General features: G+C 57.9%; 1 protein-coding gene across 1 annotated transcript; it reads right to left on the bottom strand.

Annotated features, from left to right (window-relative positions):
• Positions 1-922: 922 nt before the first annotated feature.
• SART1 (spliceosome associated factor 1, recruiter of U4/U6.U5 tri-snRNP) lies at positions 923-16,840 on the bottom strand. Its single transcript, XM_032414890.1, has 20 exons — positions 16,348-16,840; positions 14,489-14,546; positions 14,051-14,106; positions 13,331-13,457; positions 13,103-13,208; positions 12,760-12,837; positions 12,544-12,643; positions 12,304-12,446; positions 12,017-12,223; positions 10,938-11,062; positions 10,723-10,856; positions 10,481-10,623; positions 3,780-3,953; positions 3,463-3,573; positions 3,062-3,149; positions 2,644-2,734; positions 2,395-2,530; positions 1,736-1,825; positions 1,507-1,628; positions 923-1,394 (listed from the first exon to the last, which is right to left on the bottom strand). Exons 1-20 carry the CDS (start codon positions 16,658-16,660, stop codon positions 1,376-1,378), a joined length of 2,421 nt encoding a protein of 806 aa, XP_032270781.1. The 5' UTR covers positions 16,661-16,840; the 3' UTR covers positions 923-1,375.
• Positions 16,841-17,750: the final 910 nt, after the last annotated feature.

Raw genomic sequence — 17,750 nt, 5'->3', positions numbered from 1 at the left:
CTACTAGTTACCGGGGTCAGAGTTAGGAGGCATCTTGGGCTAAACCGGATCAGTGTGACCCCGGTCCGCTGTTGCTCCAGACGAGGCCCTGTTTCCGGCTCTGACAGTGGTGACGACCTCCCCAGGGACGCCCGCCTGCAGAGGGTGAGGCAGGGCTCCCCCACAGCCCGGCCGGGGGCCGCACCAGGCACAGGCCGCGCACCCCACCGATGGGCCTCGCCGGCTTCCGGGGGGACGGCGCCCCCAGCCCAGGCGCTCCAAGCCTGCAGGCACCTCCGAGGGGCCGGAGAAGCAGCCAAGACGAAAATTAAATCGGAGTGAGACCTCACGTGAGGGAGACGAGCTCAAGAAGCGCGATGTGACCGCCTGCTGGCTCGTCAGGCGACCGTCACGAAGAGCAACCCGCTAAGGCAACTGTCGTCCTTGCTCATGTTTTTTCCAAGATGACTTAAACCAACCTTCTCTTCCACTTAGTGTTTGCTCGCATTAGACACGAACTGTGAACCTGGCGTGCACCTGGGCCTCGGCAGGGGCAGGACACCGGCTCCGACTCCCACGGGAGCCACTGGTCGCCCTGCCCTCGATTCGGGGCTTCAGCACGTCCCAGCGTCCTCCGGGGCCCACCTCCCTGGGGAACGGCACGCGGGCCAAGTCTCCACGCAGACCAAGGGTACAGGAGCGCGGGGTGGCACCCCCACGTAGTCCTGGGCCCCAGAGCAGTGATTTGTGTAGCAACAGAGGCTGGGAGAGACCAGGGTGACCGAGGCGCTAAAAACACCTCCACCTCTCACCTGAAAGCCAGCCGTGCAGAGGATAAGGCGCGACCTCTGACAACCACGCAGGACCCGAGCAATGAAGCCAGGAGTGGTGGGGGGGGGGGGGGGCTGAGAAAATAAACCAACTGGCTTCTTTGGCCGGCCCGGGCCCAGGGCGGGGGTGGAGGACTGTCCTAGAGGATCTGGACGGTTCCCTCCCTCATCTCTTTCAGTTATCTGTGTCATCGGATGGCCGGGTCATACTGAGCATATGTCAGACTCGAAGCCACCTCTGAGGAGTCTGGCTCACCTCTAAATTCCAGGCGGATGAATGAGTGAACGAACGACCTCATTTAATCTTCACGGGACATTCTATGAAACAGACATGTTTTGACTGTACGAATGGCAGAATTAAGGCTCAGAGAGGTTCGGTGACTTGCTTGAGGTCACATAGCAACCAGGGCCCACCGGAGGGCAGTGTGTGGATGCTCCTCCCAGCATCACCTGCCCCTCCTCCCGGGTCTAACCCTGGAATCTGCACCATGACGAAGGAGGAAAAAATAAGGAGGGAATTTTATTTAATATTAAAGTCGGGGAGGGGATCAGAAGGGAGATTGGCTTCACTTGGTGATGGTGTTCCTGCAGAGAGAAGAGGGGCATGAGGCTGGAAACCGGCAGGGGCCTTCCCACCGCGACAGGCCCCGTGCCGTCCCTCGTCCCTTGTCCCTGCCCCCCGCGCCTCCCCACTCACGCGTTCATGCTCTTGCCGCTGCCGCTCAGCACGATATACGGCGTCTTCTGGGCCTTTTGCTTCTCCTGGAGCAAAGCCACCGTGCCCAGGGGGGTGTCGCTGGAGCTCATCTTCTTCAGGAGCTGCAGGAGGAGGGCCAGTCAGCACAGGGCAGGGGTGGGCCCCAGGCCACCAGCCACGCCAGCACCAGCAGGTGCGGAAGCCGCCCACGTCTCCACGGGCCACCTACCGCCTCCTCGTCCAGCTTCTTCATCCGCCGCTCTGTCTTCATCTTGCCCGAGCCTTTCCCGTGGAAGCGGTGGGACAGCTGCCGGAAAGCCTGGGACACGGGCGGGACCAGTGTTAGAGGCACCCGTGCCTGGAGCGCAGGGAAGGGTGGGGACTCAGCCGACCCCGTGCTGGGCTAAGGGGTGGTGGGAGGGGGCTAGGAGAAGGGCTGCAACCCTGGCACCCTCCGGGGGCTCCCCAGAGCCGGGGAGACGGGTTCCAGGGCTGGATGTGCTGCAGTGGGGGCACTCGGGACCCCGAGTGGCACCGGCACACGGAGGCTAAGGCAGCCAGCAGGCTGGGGCTCGGGGGCAGCACACCCAGGTGGGGACGGTGCCAGGGGGACCCTGGTGCTTGTGGGCAGCGAGCACAAGTCAGCCCCCTGCCTGGATGCCACCCACAGAAAGGCGGCCCCCGGGGTAGGTCAAGCCACAAGGGGGCAGGTGGGCAAAGGAACCAGGCCTGTGACGGGGCCCGCTGGGCCCACCGGAGACGGAAACTGGGGCACCGAGGTACCGACAGCTCGCCGACCCCCCAGCCGGCGCTCGGCGCAGTCCTGCCTCATCTGGGAAGGGTGGGGGCCCCACCTCTCGTGACTCAGTCACCCCCAGCCCCGCTCACCTCCTTGGGTGTGAGTTTCCGGCCCGTCTCATCCACGTACTCGATCTTCACGTCGGGTTTGTAGCCGTCCTTCTCCTTGAAGTCCTGGGTGAAGCCGCGGTACTCCTCCCGCCGGCTGTACTTGTCATCGATGGCCCTGGGCCGAAAGGGGGGGCCCTCAGGGCCGGCCGCTACCCGCGCTGCCCCCGGGGCTCCCGGCAGCGCCCCCCTCCCCAGCCCGTGGCCCTCTGCCCGCCCCCCTGCACTCACATCTTGTCCTCGATGCAGTACACGGCCGACGGCAGGGACTTGTTGGGCGCCTTCACCCGGGCCACCTTCTGCACGGTGGTCTCCAGCAGCCCTGGGGACAGGCAGCGGTCGGACTCCAGGCGGCTGCCCTCAGCGGGGACCTCAGGCCAGGCTCTCTCCGCACCACGGCCTGACCGCCTCAACTGCCCGATTCCCCCCACCAGCCACTTGCAGGGTGAGCGGGGCTTTGGGGGGGGGGAGGGGCAAAGCCCTCAAAAAATGGGGTGACACGGAGCAGAAAGGCCAGATGCTGCTATGATCGCCCCAGGACTGGGTGCAGAGGAGCAGCGCTCGGGCCCTGGGGGAGCGGTGGAGGCAGCGGGGGGAGCAAAGGAAGCCGGGCCAGCTCCCCGCCCCGCCGAGGCTCCCGGTCCCTCACCTTTGTTCTGACACAGCAGCAGGGCAGCTGCCAGCCCTCTGTTCACGATGGGCTCCTCGTCCAGGATGGTGGTGGACGAGGCAGAGAACTGGGGGGCAGCACACAGGGAGAAAGGTGGTCAGTGGGCCACACTTCTCACCCCGACTCACCCCCAGCACACACAACTGGGGTCCTTCCCAGGACCGGGCGCTGGGCCAGACTCCTCGCACCACACTGAGCTCTGCCGCCCCCATCACACAGCAGGACACGGGGCTCTGAGACCACAGGGCCCTCGCTCACGGTCCCCTAGCAAGGAAGGGGCAGAGCCGGGGCGGGAGCCTAGTGGGCGGCCTCCCCCCACCCAGCCGTGCTCTCCTGCTCTTCCACCCTCCCGGTGCCCCCCTCGCTCCTGCGCCCCTCACATCCTGCTGCTGCTTCTCCTCGTCCAGGTTGACTGTGCTCCAGCCGATGTTCTCCTCCCCGTCCGACTCCGAGCCGCCGTTGGCTGAGCGCTCCTCGTCTCGCTCAAAGTCCTGGGGTCAGAGACTGGGGTCAGCCCAGGGAGCCCCAGCCCCCCGGCCAGCCTAACCCGCCAGAGCACCAAGGCTTGTTACCAGTTACAAAGAACCTGACCAGGACCTGACTGGCAGGGGAGACCCGAACCAAGAGCAGAGGGGAGCAGCGAAGAGGAGGGAGGGGAGGGGAGGGGAGGGGAGAGGTAGGCTGCCCGAGGACCCACCATGAGCTCCTCCTGCTCCTCCCGGTTGCCGGCCAGCCCGTAGGTGGGGATCTCGCCCAAGGTGCGGCAGAACTCCGACGTGGCATTGAACACGATGGCCCCCTTCCGCTCCGGGTCCTCGTCCTCCTCCCAGCCCCGCTGGCGAGACTCCAGCTTCTTCACAATCTCCACCACCTGGGGGAGGGAGCAGCTGTGGGCAAACCCAGAAGTTTCTGGGGAGGTGCCATTGAGACCCAGAAACCCCAAATCCTCCCCAGTGGCAGAAAGACAAGCCCTCCAACTGTGCGCAGAAGGCCTCTGACGGGTCTCTGCCTCCTCCCTGTCTCCCAGTCCGCTCTCCACTCTGCACCTACACCCACTGCATTCCTCTGCTCCTAAGCCATCAACGGCTTCCTTCTGCCCTTTAAATTCATATCCAAATTCTACACGGCCCTTCTCCAATGCCCCGCAGCCTCACGTCTTCGTCTGGGCCTGGAGCACACTGGGGCCTCTTGCCGCTCCACTGCCACCCTCCCTTCACCCCCAAACTCCTGTTTCAGGACTCAACATAAAAACCGCTTCTTCCAGAACCCTTCCCTGAGGCCACAGGACAGGAAGATGCCCTGTGCAACTCCCACATGCTTCCAGAACCCACCCGCCACCGACACCTTCCGCCTTGCTCCTCCCTCGGGCCATCCTCCTGCCCGGCATGGCTCCGAGGCCCCTCACCTCTCCGCTCCTGACACTACTGACTGTCCCCGCTGTCCCCCTCCTGCATCATTCCCATAAGCACGCAGGATTGCCTAGGATCTCCGCTCCTTCCACCCCACAATCTCACTGCTTGCCCCTGGCAGCAAGCTCCTCAGGGAAGTTTCCAGCCACCATATCCACCCAACGCCCCTCCCTTCCATGTTATTACACTATGTTTATGTTTTTAGTGAACGCACCATAAACATAAAAGGGTTCAACACACGTGTGTTTTTTAAAAACAGGAACAACCACACACACACCCCCAGGCACCCATCGCCCAGTCTAAGAAACACTATTAATACTTTTTCAAGCCCCAGTGTCTCCTCGCCTTATTTGTGGTCATGATTCACTGGCTTTTCTTTAGTTTTTCCACGTAAGGACCTATCCACCAACAGGGTATTATTTTGTTGTGCATTTTTAAAACATTATACAATCTGAAACTGATTCCCCTACGATTTGCTTTATATTTTAAAATTCATCTTGGGGAGCCTGGATAGCTCAGTTGTTAAGCGTCTGCCTTCGGCTCAGGTCAGGATCCCAGGGTCCTGGGATCGAGCCCCGTGTTGGGCTCCCTGCTCCACGGGAAGCCTGTTTCTCCGTCTCCCACTCCCCCTGCTTCTGTTCCCTCTCCCGCTGTGTCTCTCTGTCAAATAAATAAAATCTTCAAAAAAATAAAAAGTAACTAAAATTCATTTTGACCTGAGTGGCTGTACGTCTTAGTTTTTCACTACAGAACCATGACATGAACGTATCTTAATCTAGTTCCCCTGCACACCACGGATGGGCCTTCTCTGTTATCACAAATAATGCAAACACAAGCAATGAGATGCTCATCTCCCGGAGCACCCGGGCAAGTGTGTGTCTGGGGTACACATGCAGGAGTGGGGATGCTGGGCCGAAGGGCACACACACTTGCCTTTATGTGAATTAGTCAACGCCTTCCCAATCTCATCAGAGTCCCCTACGTGCCTGTGAAGTGTGTGCAAGAATTCTGGCTGCTCTAAATCCTGACACTTGATATTGTCAGACTTTGACACTTTTGCCAAATGATGTGGGTATGACCTGGTCCGTCATTGTTTTAGCTTGTCTTTCCTTAACCATTCATGAAGTTGGGCCTCACTGGGTGTTTTGTTTTGTTTTAAGAGAGAGAGCCCCCATGAACGGGGGGGGGGGGGGGGGGGAGAGAGGATCTCAAGCAGACTCCACGCCCAGCTCAGAGCCTGATACAGGGCTCAATCTCACGACACTGAAATCATGACCTGAGCCGAAATCAAGAGTCGGACACTCAACCGACTGAGCCACCCAGGAACCCACCTCATTGGGTATTTTATTGACCGTTTACCCTTCCACTTCTGTGAACTGCCCACTGAGGTCTTTTGCCTATTTTCCTATTTTGCCAATTTTTGTCGTTTGGATATTCTTGGCACTAACCCACTGATGATTATATACACGTGGGCAAACATCTCCTTACGGTGTCTTTTTAAAAAAACTGAAGTTCTTAATTTCTAAGTAGTTAAGTTATTAGTTTTCTCCCTCATGGTTTATGCTTTACACTTACATCTTAAAAAATCTTTCTTTTGAAGTAATCCAGTCACAAACAAAACCCCGCTGTGATTGCCCTTATAGGCGGTCCCTAGAGTAGTCAAAATCATAGGGACAGAAAGTAGAACAATGGCCGCCAGGGGCGGGGGGAGGGGAGTCAGTGTTTAACAGGGACAGAGTTTCAGCTTTTCGAGATGAGAAGAGCTCTGGGGGTGGCTGGTGGGGAAGGCTGAACAACACCGTGAGTGGATTTAACAGTTCAGGAGAACTGGACATTTATTTAAAAACGGTGAAGATGGTAAATTTTATGTTCTGTGTATTTCAATGCAACTTATGAAAGGAAAAAACCTTTCTCTGCTACAAAGTCACAAATATCATTTCCTTAACCCTGTTCTGGAATATTAACTTTTGACTTCTAAGTTCTTAACCTATCTGTAAGTCAATCTTGTGTGAGGTACGCCCAATTTCACTTTTTTCCCAAATAGGTAAATGACTGTCCAGACAGCACTTGCTGAAGTGAGCGCCCTTTCCCACTGGGACAGCCACCGTCCCCCCTCAGGAGTCTGTTCCCGGGCCTTCTACTCGGTCTCGGCCCTGTCAGTCTGTCCTTATGCCGCTATTTCACCACCTCAATTACCACAATGAATAAAATGAGATCTGTCAGAGCAAAGCTCACCACTTTATTATTGAAAGCATCTTGGCTTTTGTTGGCCCTTTGATCTTCCAAGTAAATTTAAGAATTGGCTTCCCAGGTTCCACAAAAATCCCTTTGGGATTTTTACTGGAATTGCATTTAATCTACAAATTAATTTGAGGAGATGAACATCTTTACGCTACTGAGTCCTATCCACGAACACAGTTGTTGTGGACTGAACTGTGTCCTCCCAAAATTCCTATGTTGAAACCCTGCCCCCAGTGTGACTGTATTTGGAGACGGGGCCTTTAAGAAGATGATTAAGGTCAAAGGAGGTCATAAGGGCAGGGCCCTAATCCAGTGTCCTCATAAGAGAAAGGGACTCGAAGGATGCAGGCACCCAGGCCATGAGAGAACACAGCAAGAAGACGGCCACCTACAAGCCTCAGAAGAAACCACACCTACCAACACTTTGATCTTGAACTTCCAGACTCCAGGATATTGAGAAATAAATTTCTGTTGCTTAAGCCACCCAGTCCGTGGCCCTGTCATGGAGGCCCGAGCTGCCTAACACAAGAGTCTACTTACGACTTCTTTACTGTCTTTCAAAGATGGACTGCGATTTTCCCCATATACATCTTGCACATCGCGTGCTCCTTTTTATTTTGCCGCAGTCCAGCTTACCTCTCATCCACTTTGCTTTCTATCGCTTATCCATGTTACTTCCCTATCAATACTGCTTTCACAAACGCTGTCTTTTGCTGGCGTACGGAAACACAACTGGCTCTCATCTGGTAATCCTGTACCCAGCAACCCTGCTAAAGCCTGCGTGGTCTGGCCTTCATTCCCCACCACCCCACGGAGGCCACTTTAGACAAGAGCATCAGTGACCGCCATGCTGCCCCATCCAAAGGTCGATGCTCATCCCCGAGACCCGAATTCTCCGTGGCGGTGTCACAGATGCTTCCTTCCTTCCTCGCAAGAGCCTCCTGTCACAGGACTCCCAGGACGACACCCTGTCCTCTTTGCCATCCTCACGCACTCTCCTTCTCCGGCTCCTCTCTCTTACCTACACTCACTGTCCTGGTGACTCCAGCCAATCCTATGGCTTTAACTCCTGTCTACATGCGCACTGACTTCCGCATTTAGAACTGCAGTCTCAGGGGCGCCTGGGTGGCTCAGTCGGTTAAGCGTCTGCCTTCGGCTCGGGTCATGATCCCAGAGTCCTGGGATCGAGCCCCACGTGCGGGCTCCCTGCTCAGCAGGGAGCCTGCTTCTCCCTCTCCCACTCCCCCTGCTTGTGTTCCCTCTCTCGCTGTGTCTCTCTCTGTCAAATAATTAAATAAAATCTTTAAAAAAAAAGAAAAAAAAAGAACTGCAGTCTCAGCCTCTCCCTGAAAGTTCAAATTCGTGTGTCCAACTGCCTGTTCAGTATGAATCACCACTAATAAAAGGGTACCTTAAACTTAACCAAAACTGAATGCTTTGTTATCTCCCCCCAACGTGTTCCTCCCCTGGCTCTTCCCATCCCAGGAACGGCCCTACCTATTCCTTAACTCAGCAAACGGGCAGATGTTCAAGTCGGAATTCTCGGGAGTCATCCTTAACTTTTTTTTTTTTTTAGATTTTATTTACTTATTTGACAGAGAGAGACACAGCGAGAGAGGGAACACAAGCAAGGGGAGCGGGAGAGAGAGAAGCAGGCCTCCTGCGGAGCAGGGAGCCCGATGTGGGGCTCGATCCCTGGACCCTGGGATCATGACCTGAGCCGAAGGCAGACACTTAACGACTGAGCCACCCAGGCTCCCCTCATCCTTAACTTCTCGTACCTACTCGCAATCTCGCCCGCAATCCACTGACAAACTTGATTCTACCCTCAAAATGCCTTCCAAATATGGCCATCTCCTCGTCTCCGTGGCTGTCACCACAGTCGAGCATCACCTCAGCTGGACGACTACAACAGCCTTCCACTGGTCTTCCTCAGAGAAACAGAACTCTCGGCTAAATCTACCGCAACAGCAAGCGTCTGCCTGACGTGGCCTGTGACCATCTCCTTCCCCGTCCCTCTCCCCGCCGCTCCTGCCACTGCAACCACACAGGCCTCAGCCAACCTCCTGAACAAGCCCGGCTGGCTCCTGCCTCGGGGCCTTGGGGGCCAGGTGCGCCCTCATCTCGGAACCTTGCCCTTAGATGTCGCTGAGGCTCACTTCATCTGGATCTCGAATGTCACCTCCTCAGGGAGGCCCACCCTGACCAACAGACATAAAAGGGGAGCGCTCCTTCACTCCTGATCGCTCCACTACGTCGCCTCTTCCTGTTTCTGCTCCCAGTGGTTCTCCCGCAGGATGCTTGTCTTTCACATCCCCCCAGTAGAACAAAAGCTCCACGAGGCCAGACTTATGTGCTCTCGGCTACCGCCCCACGTCTCTGACCCTCTTGACGGCAGCGGCGGCCCACGGATGGCCCAGCACCGGCTCCGGCGAGCCCAGCTTTACTGGATCCCAGCCATGCCCGCTCGCCCAGTGACCCCGGGCCGCAGATGCTGCGAAGACAGAGCAGCCGAGACCGCGGCCCCGACGCCTCCAACAGCCGCGCAGTCTGCCGGCGCCCGTTCCCAGGGACTGTCCCAAGTTGCTGCCCTGGCCTCCTCATCGCCTCAGTCTTGTGGACTCCACCGTGCCAAATCCGACCTGCCTCTCAGGAGCTCGAAGACGCCTTCCCCCCTCCTGGAAAGCCCGTCTGGGCTTGTGACTCGGCCGCACTGGCCGCCGCACTCTGCCTCAGGGGCTGCCTCTCGAGCGCCTCTGCAGGAGCCCCGCCCCCCCAACCGCGGGGCTGCGCGGGGCTCCCTGCTCCCGCCTCTCTCTCCCCCCCCCCCGAGGTAGGAGGGGTGCGGGGAGAAGTGGGGACGGTGGAGTCGGGCTGTTCAAACCCCAGCTCTGTCACGTACCGGCCCGTCACCCTGGCCCCACTTGGCCAAGGCCTCTGTGCCTCAGCTTCCTTATGTACAAAATGGAGAGAACGGACCCCTCCTCACAGGGTGCAGCCGCGAGCATGAAGGGAGCGGACACACAGAGCAGGCAGGGCCCGGCCCAGGCCTGCGCCCACTGAGACTCAGCAATGCTCGCGGCCGCAAGGCCCCAGCGGCCTCTGCTCAGCTCACACCACCAGGCCCTCACGTGTTCTAGGCCACTCGTCCAGGACACAGGACACCGGCCGTCGCCGCCGCCCCAGCGCCCGGCCTGCCCGCCCACCTCCACCCCGAATCTCGGCGAGGTCGGCTCCTTGGTGCTATTTAAGTCTCAGTCAAACGCCGCCCCCTGCAAGGCGTCCCCTGAACGGCGGACGCAGAGCGCCGGCCCCCAGCCATCCGCTCCGCCCCCCCGCGGACGGTCGCCCCCCTCCGGGCGCTGCCGGAAGTGCGGTGTGCGCATGTGCGCGCCGCTCCCCGCTGCCCCGCCCCCCGGCTGCCGCTGGCGAGGCCGCTCCGCGAGCACAGGGACCCTGCTGTCCTGCTCCCCAGTGACTCCCCCGCCCCTGGGACAGCAAGCATGCAACACCCAGCCACAGAAGGGAAGACAGGGAAGGCTCCAGCCCTAAAATATCTTAGAGCAAACGCACTGCTCGAACTTAAAAAAATCTACCAACACATTAAACAAAAAAGATGACCGGAACTGGAATGGAGGTGCCATGCTTATGAGGACAGGTGACCCCAGACGCGCCTGTCCCCGAAGGCCCTGGCGCTGGGGAGGCCAGCACGCGCCCGCCCCGCACCCAGCCTCTGGGGCCCCCTCACCTTCTCACCGCTGTCTCGCAGCTGTTGGAGCTGCTGGAGCTGCCGCAGGCGGCGCCCCTTTTCCAGCTGCTTCTGCAGCTCCAGCTCCGCCTCGTCCTCCTCCAGCACCTCCGGGGACCCGGCCTGTGGTGCTCCACCCTCCTCTGGAGGGAACACAGGAGACCCCCGCTTGGATCCTCTCCTCGCCCTGGGGCGCTTGGCCCTGCCCTCGCCACCCACCCTCAGCCGGCTGCGCCCCTCACCCTCATCGCTGATGTCCATGTTCTCCACGCGGGTGTCATCTGACTGCGGGGGCTGAGGCGCCTGCTCCTTCTCCTCCTCCTCCGGGGCCTCCTCGTCTGCCTCAGGCACTCGGCGCCGACCCCGGCCCCGCAGTCTGTGGAAAGAGGCCTCTCCAGTGAGCGCGGGCCCCTAGGCCAGTCCAGCCCCCACACCGCAACCCTGTTTCCAAGCCCACCTGGAACCGAAGTCCCCGTCTTGAGTCTGGTCTCCAAGAGGCAGCAAGTCATCAGCCCGGACTACCACCTCCTTCTCTTTCTTGCGGATCTTCTTCACCCTCCGTTTGGTCTTTTTAAAGGTCACCTGAGGGAGAGAGAAGAGAGATGAGACATGAAATGGGGAAGGTGGACAGCCACGAGCCCACAAGAATGAACACTTAAAAATTTTTTTTACTAGAGGGGTGGGGGAGGGAGGGAGGGAGGGACCGAGGTGTGTGGGAGAGGAAGAGGGAGAGAATCTTAAGCGGACTCCACACCCAGCATGGAGCCCCACGCAGGGCTCCATCCCACAACCTTGAGATTAAGACCTGAGCCGAAATCGAGGCAGACACTTAACTGACTGAGGCCCCAGGCGCCCCAAGAACAAATACTTGTTTAGCATTCCTCCATGCCAGTCACTGGCCTAAGCACTTCGCACACTCACTCACACACACACACAATGTATGAGGTAGGTGCGATCTCATCTCACCTGTAAGATGAGGAAAACCAAGGCACAGAGAGGCTAAATTCCTTGCCTAAGGTCACCCAGCTCCTAAATGGGAGAGCCAGGATTGTGAACCTTATTCTTCAGCCTCCAGAGTCCTGCTCTTAATCACACAGCCAAGAATCTACTGAGCCAGATGTCTACCTTTGTGTTCACAATCATCCCAAATACAAAATCCACACACAGCCGTAAAATTACCACTTAGCCACATTGTCACAAATCCTTGCACCGGCCCTCAAGAGATGGTTCCTGCCACTCCCATTTCAAACGGGGTGCCTCAGGCTCACAGTTAAATGACTCGCCCAAGGCACAAGCTGGCTACGTCCCCGAGCTCAAACACGAGCTCAGAACCATCTGTTCCGGCAGTCCCCGTTCTGTCTACACTCACCGTCTTCCCGCAGCACCTCCCCAGGGCTGCCATACACCGCTGACCACGATGGCCAAGCCCCTCACACTCGCTCTTCCTCCACAGCCGCCCTGGGCAGCACATGACCCCAGAGGAGAGGGAGGAATCCCACCCCAATTACAAGGTGCTGGTGCAGGCGAGGAGCTCACCATCTCCTCGGGCGTGAGGTACTCGGAGGCAAGCCGGGGCCCCGCTGTGCTCAGGGACTGGGCCTGCAGCCGCAGCTTGGCCCGGATCTCCTCCAGCTCCCGCTCCCGCAGGCCATCAGCGGTGCCACCCTGCTCCAAGCGGAACGAGTGTGGCCGCTCGCCCTCGAGCTCCTCATCATACTTGGACAGGATAGAGCGGGGTTTTTGCTGCAAGACAAAAGGTACTGGTTGGGACCCAGCCTGGCTCGTGAAAAGCCACAGAGCCCCCATCTCGCTGCCCAGCCTGCCTGTGCCAAGTCATCCAGGCTCTCATCCTCCGCGTAGGGCAGGTAGTCAGGCTTCTTCTTCCGGAGCTCCACGTTCTTCTCTGCCCGCTCTTTATCTACGAGGTTCACGTTCACCAGCACATCCTCCTCCTCCTGCAGCACACCTGCGGACAGGGCGGGAGCGGCGGCCCGTCACGCTGGGCCTCGACGCAGCAGTGCCTCTGCCCCCCCCCCCCCCCCGAGCACTGGAGCTTAACCCACCTTTGTCCTTGAGGGTGAGGATCAGGGTCTCCCCTTCTCGGAAGGAATCAATAGCATGTTCCACAGTGAGGCCCTGTAGGTCCCGGGCACTGTACAGGTCCTAGAGGGGAGGGGGAACGTCCAGCCAAGTCAGGAGCCCTGACCCACCCAGCCCTGGGATCCCAGCACCAAGGACAGCAGTGCTCCCCACCCCCTGCCTCCAGCCCGGCTGCTCACCTGCCGCCTCTGCCCAAACTCCTCCTCCACCAGAGTGCTGACCCCAAACTCTTGGTCCATCTCCTCCAGCAGTTTGGCCTATGGGATGAGAGGGGGGTGACCTATGACCTCAGGCCATTCAGCATCACTGGAAGACACGTGGGGACCAGGTGGGAGTGCAAAAAAAAAAAAAAAAAAGTAGGCCTTATGGAGCAGCTGCTAAGAATCCAGAGCAGACACCACTGACCATGGACCTCTGACCTCTCTGAGCCCAGTAACCTCCCAAGGACAAGTCTCCGGCCTCACCAGCCAGTCAGGTTACCAGAGGCACGGAGCGACCACCCCCAGCTGCCCAGGCACTCACCCTCTTCTCTGCCAAGTCCTTCTCCTTCTGAAGCTGCCGGCTCCTCTCGATCCAGGCTGCAGTGTCATCCAGCCAGGGGTCATCCTCCCCCAGCGTCTTTATCTTTCTGAAGAGAGAGGAAAGTGGTCTTCTGGGGAGCCCCACTCCTCCTCCCCGTACCCGACTCAAGAGCTCCTTGGCAGCCTCCTCAGGTCCTTCCCTTGCCCACCCTGGCAGGGACCCCCTCACCCCAGCTTTTGGTTCAGGAGGCGCTTTTCTTTGGCGGCTGCCAGCTTCTCCCGTAGCTCCTCTCGCTGTCTCAAGGCCATAGGGTTGATGACATCGGCTGCCACGGGCTCCTCCTTGGTGCCCGCCTCTGGAAGGGGGGCCCAGACGTGAGGCTATGCCTGCCCATGGCTGGTGGGGAGAGGAGGGAGCCACTCACCCTGCCCCCTTCCAGCTCAGGGGGCCAGAAGGGGCCAGGAGAGGGGCAGGGGCTGATCCTTCACCGTCCTCCTCCCACTTCAGCCCCACACTTCCACGTCCCCCCACACAGCATGATAGGATCCTCCACACCTTACAAGCCCCCCCAACGCCCCGCCGCACCCAATCACGCTTTAAGAAACAAACCAACCCACCACGTGCAGAGCCTAGATCAGTCTGCAGTACGTGTGCCCGGGTCTCAGCCTGGGAGGCTAACGCGGCCTCCCAGCTGAAGCAAGCACAGTGCTAGGCATCTGAACGTCAAGAATAAGCCTCTTCCCAGCCCCCCATCACGACTGTAAGGAAAGGCCTTGTGCTTATCAACAAGGACGTACACACACACACACACACACACACACACACACAGGGCCACTAAATGGTGTGGAACCTGAGCCATAATCCAACCCTCCTCAAAGACCCCTTCAGATGGTCTTTTGCCTCCACCCAAATGCCCTCCCTCACCCCCATTCTCGGCCCCACACTCACCCTTCTTGACGGCATTGACCTCCAAGGGTTTCAGCCCCAACTTTGCCCGCAGTTTACTGAAGACAAAGAGATACAAGTGTTAGGAGCTGTCAACGAAATAGGAACATCAAAGACATTTCTGGACAGACAGGGGCTGAAAACAGGATGGAACTGAGAAGTCCTAAGGGTTCCCAAAGCAGGGACTGACCCAGGCAGCCTAGGACATTGGGACAGACACCAGCCTCCAAATCAAGGAACATGGGTGCTAGGCCTGGCCTGCCCCTAACCAGCAAAAGGCCATCTTTCCTCTTGGGTTTTAGCGTCCTCTTCTATAACTCAAATGGTTATGCTCCAATTCCAATTAGAATGTTTAGTGGGGGAAAGGCCCCCCAAGAAGCTGTCCCAGAAGCTCTCTGTCTCAGAAAATAAAAGTAGAAACATAAGGGAGACAGAACTTACTTGGTCTCCTCGATGCTGAGTGACGAGGCATCTCCTGAGCTAGTTTTGGAGCTGGCCGCTGGAACAAGAAGCATGGCTCAGGAGCTGAACAAATGGCCAACAAGCCACATCTCTGGCTCTAGCGGCAGGGACCCCCTCACCAGCACCTGGGCCTTACTGAGACACCCAAAACCAGCAGCCTTCCTTCACGCCAGTAGCTCCTTCTACCTCATCCTAATCTCTTGACACCCCGACTCTCTATATAACCTTCCTTTCCTGACCCAAAAGGTCCAACCTTGCTGCATCCTTCACCTTTGCCTCCGCTCCACTTCTGTATACAGTTTTCAGCCTGCACTGCCCTCCTGGGCCTAACTCTGATCGACAAGATCCTACCCAAATGCAGAGACCAAACGCCACCTCCTTCTTGAACTCCCTTTCAATGACTGATCCGAATGAACTGCTCTCCCCTGAACTCCACAGCCCCATCACTCACTTCCGAGTCTGTTTCTCCCCACAGGCCAGGGACCGTGTTAGCAGCATGACTATGTCCTCTGTGCAGCTCATCCGGTCAAGAAATGTATTTATTGGTCCCTGATTTGTGATGGATGTTAAGAACACTGAGATAAAACATTTCAGACCTCTGCTACCCACCTCACAATCAGCAAATAACTTCGTGGAACCCCACAGACAGAAGCTGGACACCATCAGATGGAGCCCCCCCACCCAGCTGCCACCCCCTGCTCATCCTTCCTGCCTCCCCACCCCACAACGAACCTCCTCCCCTATATCTCACCTGCACCCTGGATCCCAACCTCTCCAGGCTCTCTCCAAGGTCACCAGCCTCCTTAATTTCTAAATCCAGTGGATTCTTTTCAGCTCGAGTTTCCTTCACTTTCTGTGGCGCATGACACCGTTGATTACTCCTTCTATATCTCTGTTCCCACAGACCCCACGATACAAGATTCGACAGATTTTCCTGCCTTTCTGGATACTGTACCACCAGGCATTTTTGTAGCATCTTGCTCCACCTATTACTAAAACGTTGGCATTTCTTAGGTTGTACTGTCCACTCCTCACTCTCTCTCAGTGGACTTCATTTGCCACCTAAATACTCATGACTTCCAAACTGCTCTACGCAGCCCAAACCCTGCACATCAAATGCAACGCTCTCCAAAACTGAACTCTCTCCCCTCAAAAGTCTGCTTCTCTCCCAAAGTCCTCAATTTCAGTACACAATACAACCACCCATCCAGTGGCTCAAACCACAATTCAGGGAGTCATCCTCATTTCCTTCTTCCCACCCTCATCCAAGTGCTAAGCTCTCTTAATTCCTCCTGCAAAACAGTTCTTCAGTCTGTTCAGGTCTCTCCATCCTACTGCTCTGCCTCAGTGTGACCACTATCGGCCCTCACCTGACTTCCAGTGTTGACTACTCTTGAGCCAGTTCTCAATACAGTGATCTTTGCAAAATACAATCAACTCATTCCTCAGCTCAAATCCATGGCTCCCTACAAACCTCAAGACAAAATTCAAATTTCTATAGGGTCCTCTGTGCTCGGACCCGATTCATACCTCTGCTATGAACCGTACACGATTTGCCCAATACCAGGTTTCTTCCTGGTTCTGCACACCCTAGCACAACTTCATTCATTCACTCAACATTTACTGAGGGCCTGTGATGTGCCAATTTTGAGAAAACAAAATCTCTGCCCCCGCGGAGCTTAGTAGACGAAGGCAATCTTTAATCCCAAATACCCGTAGGAAGCCTCTTTAATAAGGGCTGATAAACACAGCCTCGAGGTGCCTGGGCCCCGGCGTGCTCGGGCTGCACACCCAGGCCAGCCCGCCCGCCCCGCCCCCCCACAGGCCCCGCCCCTCACCGGCCTCGTAGCAGTCATCGCGCTTCTCCCGCTTCACGCGCCGCTCAGAGGGCTCTGCCTGGCTGCGCTCCCGCCCGTGCGCGCCGCTGCGGGCCTCGGCTTCGGCCCCGCGCCGCCCGCCCCCGCGCTCGGCCCCACGCTCCCGGCTCCGCTTCCGACGTTCGCCGCCGCTGCTGCCGCCGCCGCCGCTCCGGTGCTTGTGTTTTTTGTGCTCCCGGTGCCGCGGCGGCTGCTCGGTGGCGCCTCCAGTGCTGGCCGCCGCCGTCGTCCCGGCCGCCTCCTTCTCTCCGCGGTGCTTCTTTGAAGACCCCATGGCGGTACGTCCGCCCCGAGCCCGGCCGCCGCCGAACCCCGACGACGCAAAATGGGAACACTTCCGGGTCGCCCGGCAGCCGCTGTCGTGTTGCCGGAAACCAAGAGTGGCTGCTTCCGTCGTTCGCCGCGGAGCCCGCCCCAAAGGTTCATGGGAAGGCCGGGATCGGAGCCCAACTGCGCAGTTGCGGCCGGTTTGGTGTGGGGTGGTGGTCTTTAAACTGGCAGTGTCATTGCGCATGCGCTCCAGGGGGCGCGTGGACCCGGTCTAGGGGTTACGTGTCTCTGAACTATAAACCCTTTAAGCCGGCAACCTGGGAGCTGGAAGCACCTCCCGGCCACGGGACGCTCCCTGCCTTGTGGTCTTGCCGTGGATGGCACCTGCCGCTCCCGTAGGCGTCCTCCTCCTAGTGGGCTTCCCCGGGACGTGGCTCTAGCGGGTGTGGGACGACGCATTATGTTCTGAGACGCCCCCTCCCTGCCTCCCCCCCCACCCCGCTTCACAGCCCATACTTCCGAGCCCCTACAACCGGTATTGTCAGCAAATGCTGCCTTCCCACTTTCCTTGGATTGTTGTTTGTTTGTTTAAGGTCTATCTATTTATTTGAGAGAGCGCAAGCGGGAGGCGCAGGGAGAGGGAGAGAAGCCCGGAACTGGACCCTGAGATTACGACCTGAGCGGAAACCAGGAGTGCGAGCCTTAACTGCCCTCTGCATTGGGTTTTTTAATCTGTACTCTGAACTCCCTGAAACTGAGCACAAAACTTGGCACATCTGTGTATGTGAGCTCCCTCCCACCTTGGGGGCTTCAACTTGAAGTTACTTAAAAGTTAAAATCCAGGGGCTCCTGGGTGGCTCAGTCGTTAAGTGTCTGCCTTCGGCTCAGGTCGTGAGGATCAAGCCCCGCATTGGGCTCCCTGCTCTGCCGGAGGCCTGCTTCTTCCTCTGCCATTCCCCCTGCTTGTGTTCCCTCTCTCGCTGTCTCTCTCTCTCTGTCAAATAAATAAATAAAAATCTTAAAAAAAAAAAAAAAGTTAAAATCCCAGTTCACATAATCCCTCCTCAGGCCCCCACCCCGCAGTTGCTCGGTCT

The sequence above is a fragment of the Phoca vitulina genome, unplaced genomic scaffold (genome assembly GCF_004348235.1).
Source record: "Phoca vitulina isolate PV1807 unplaced genomic scaffold, GSC_HSeal_1.0 scaffold16, whole genome shotgun sequence".
In the NCBI taxonomy this organism is placed as follows: Eukaryota; Metazoa; Chordata; class Mammalia; order Carnivora; family Phocidae; genus Phoca; species Phoca vitulina.
This window is presented reverse-complemented; position numbering and strand designations above follow the sequence as displayed.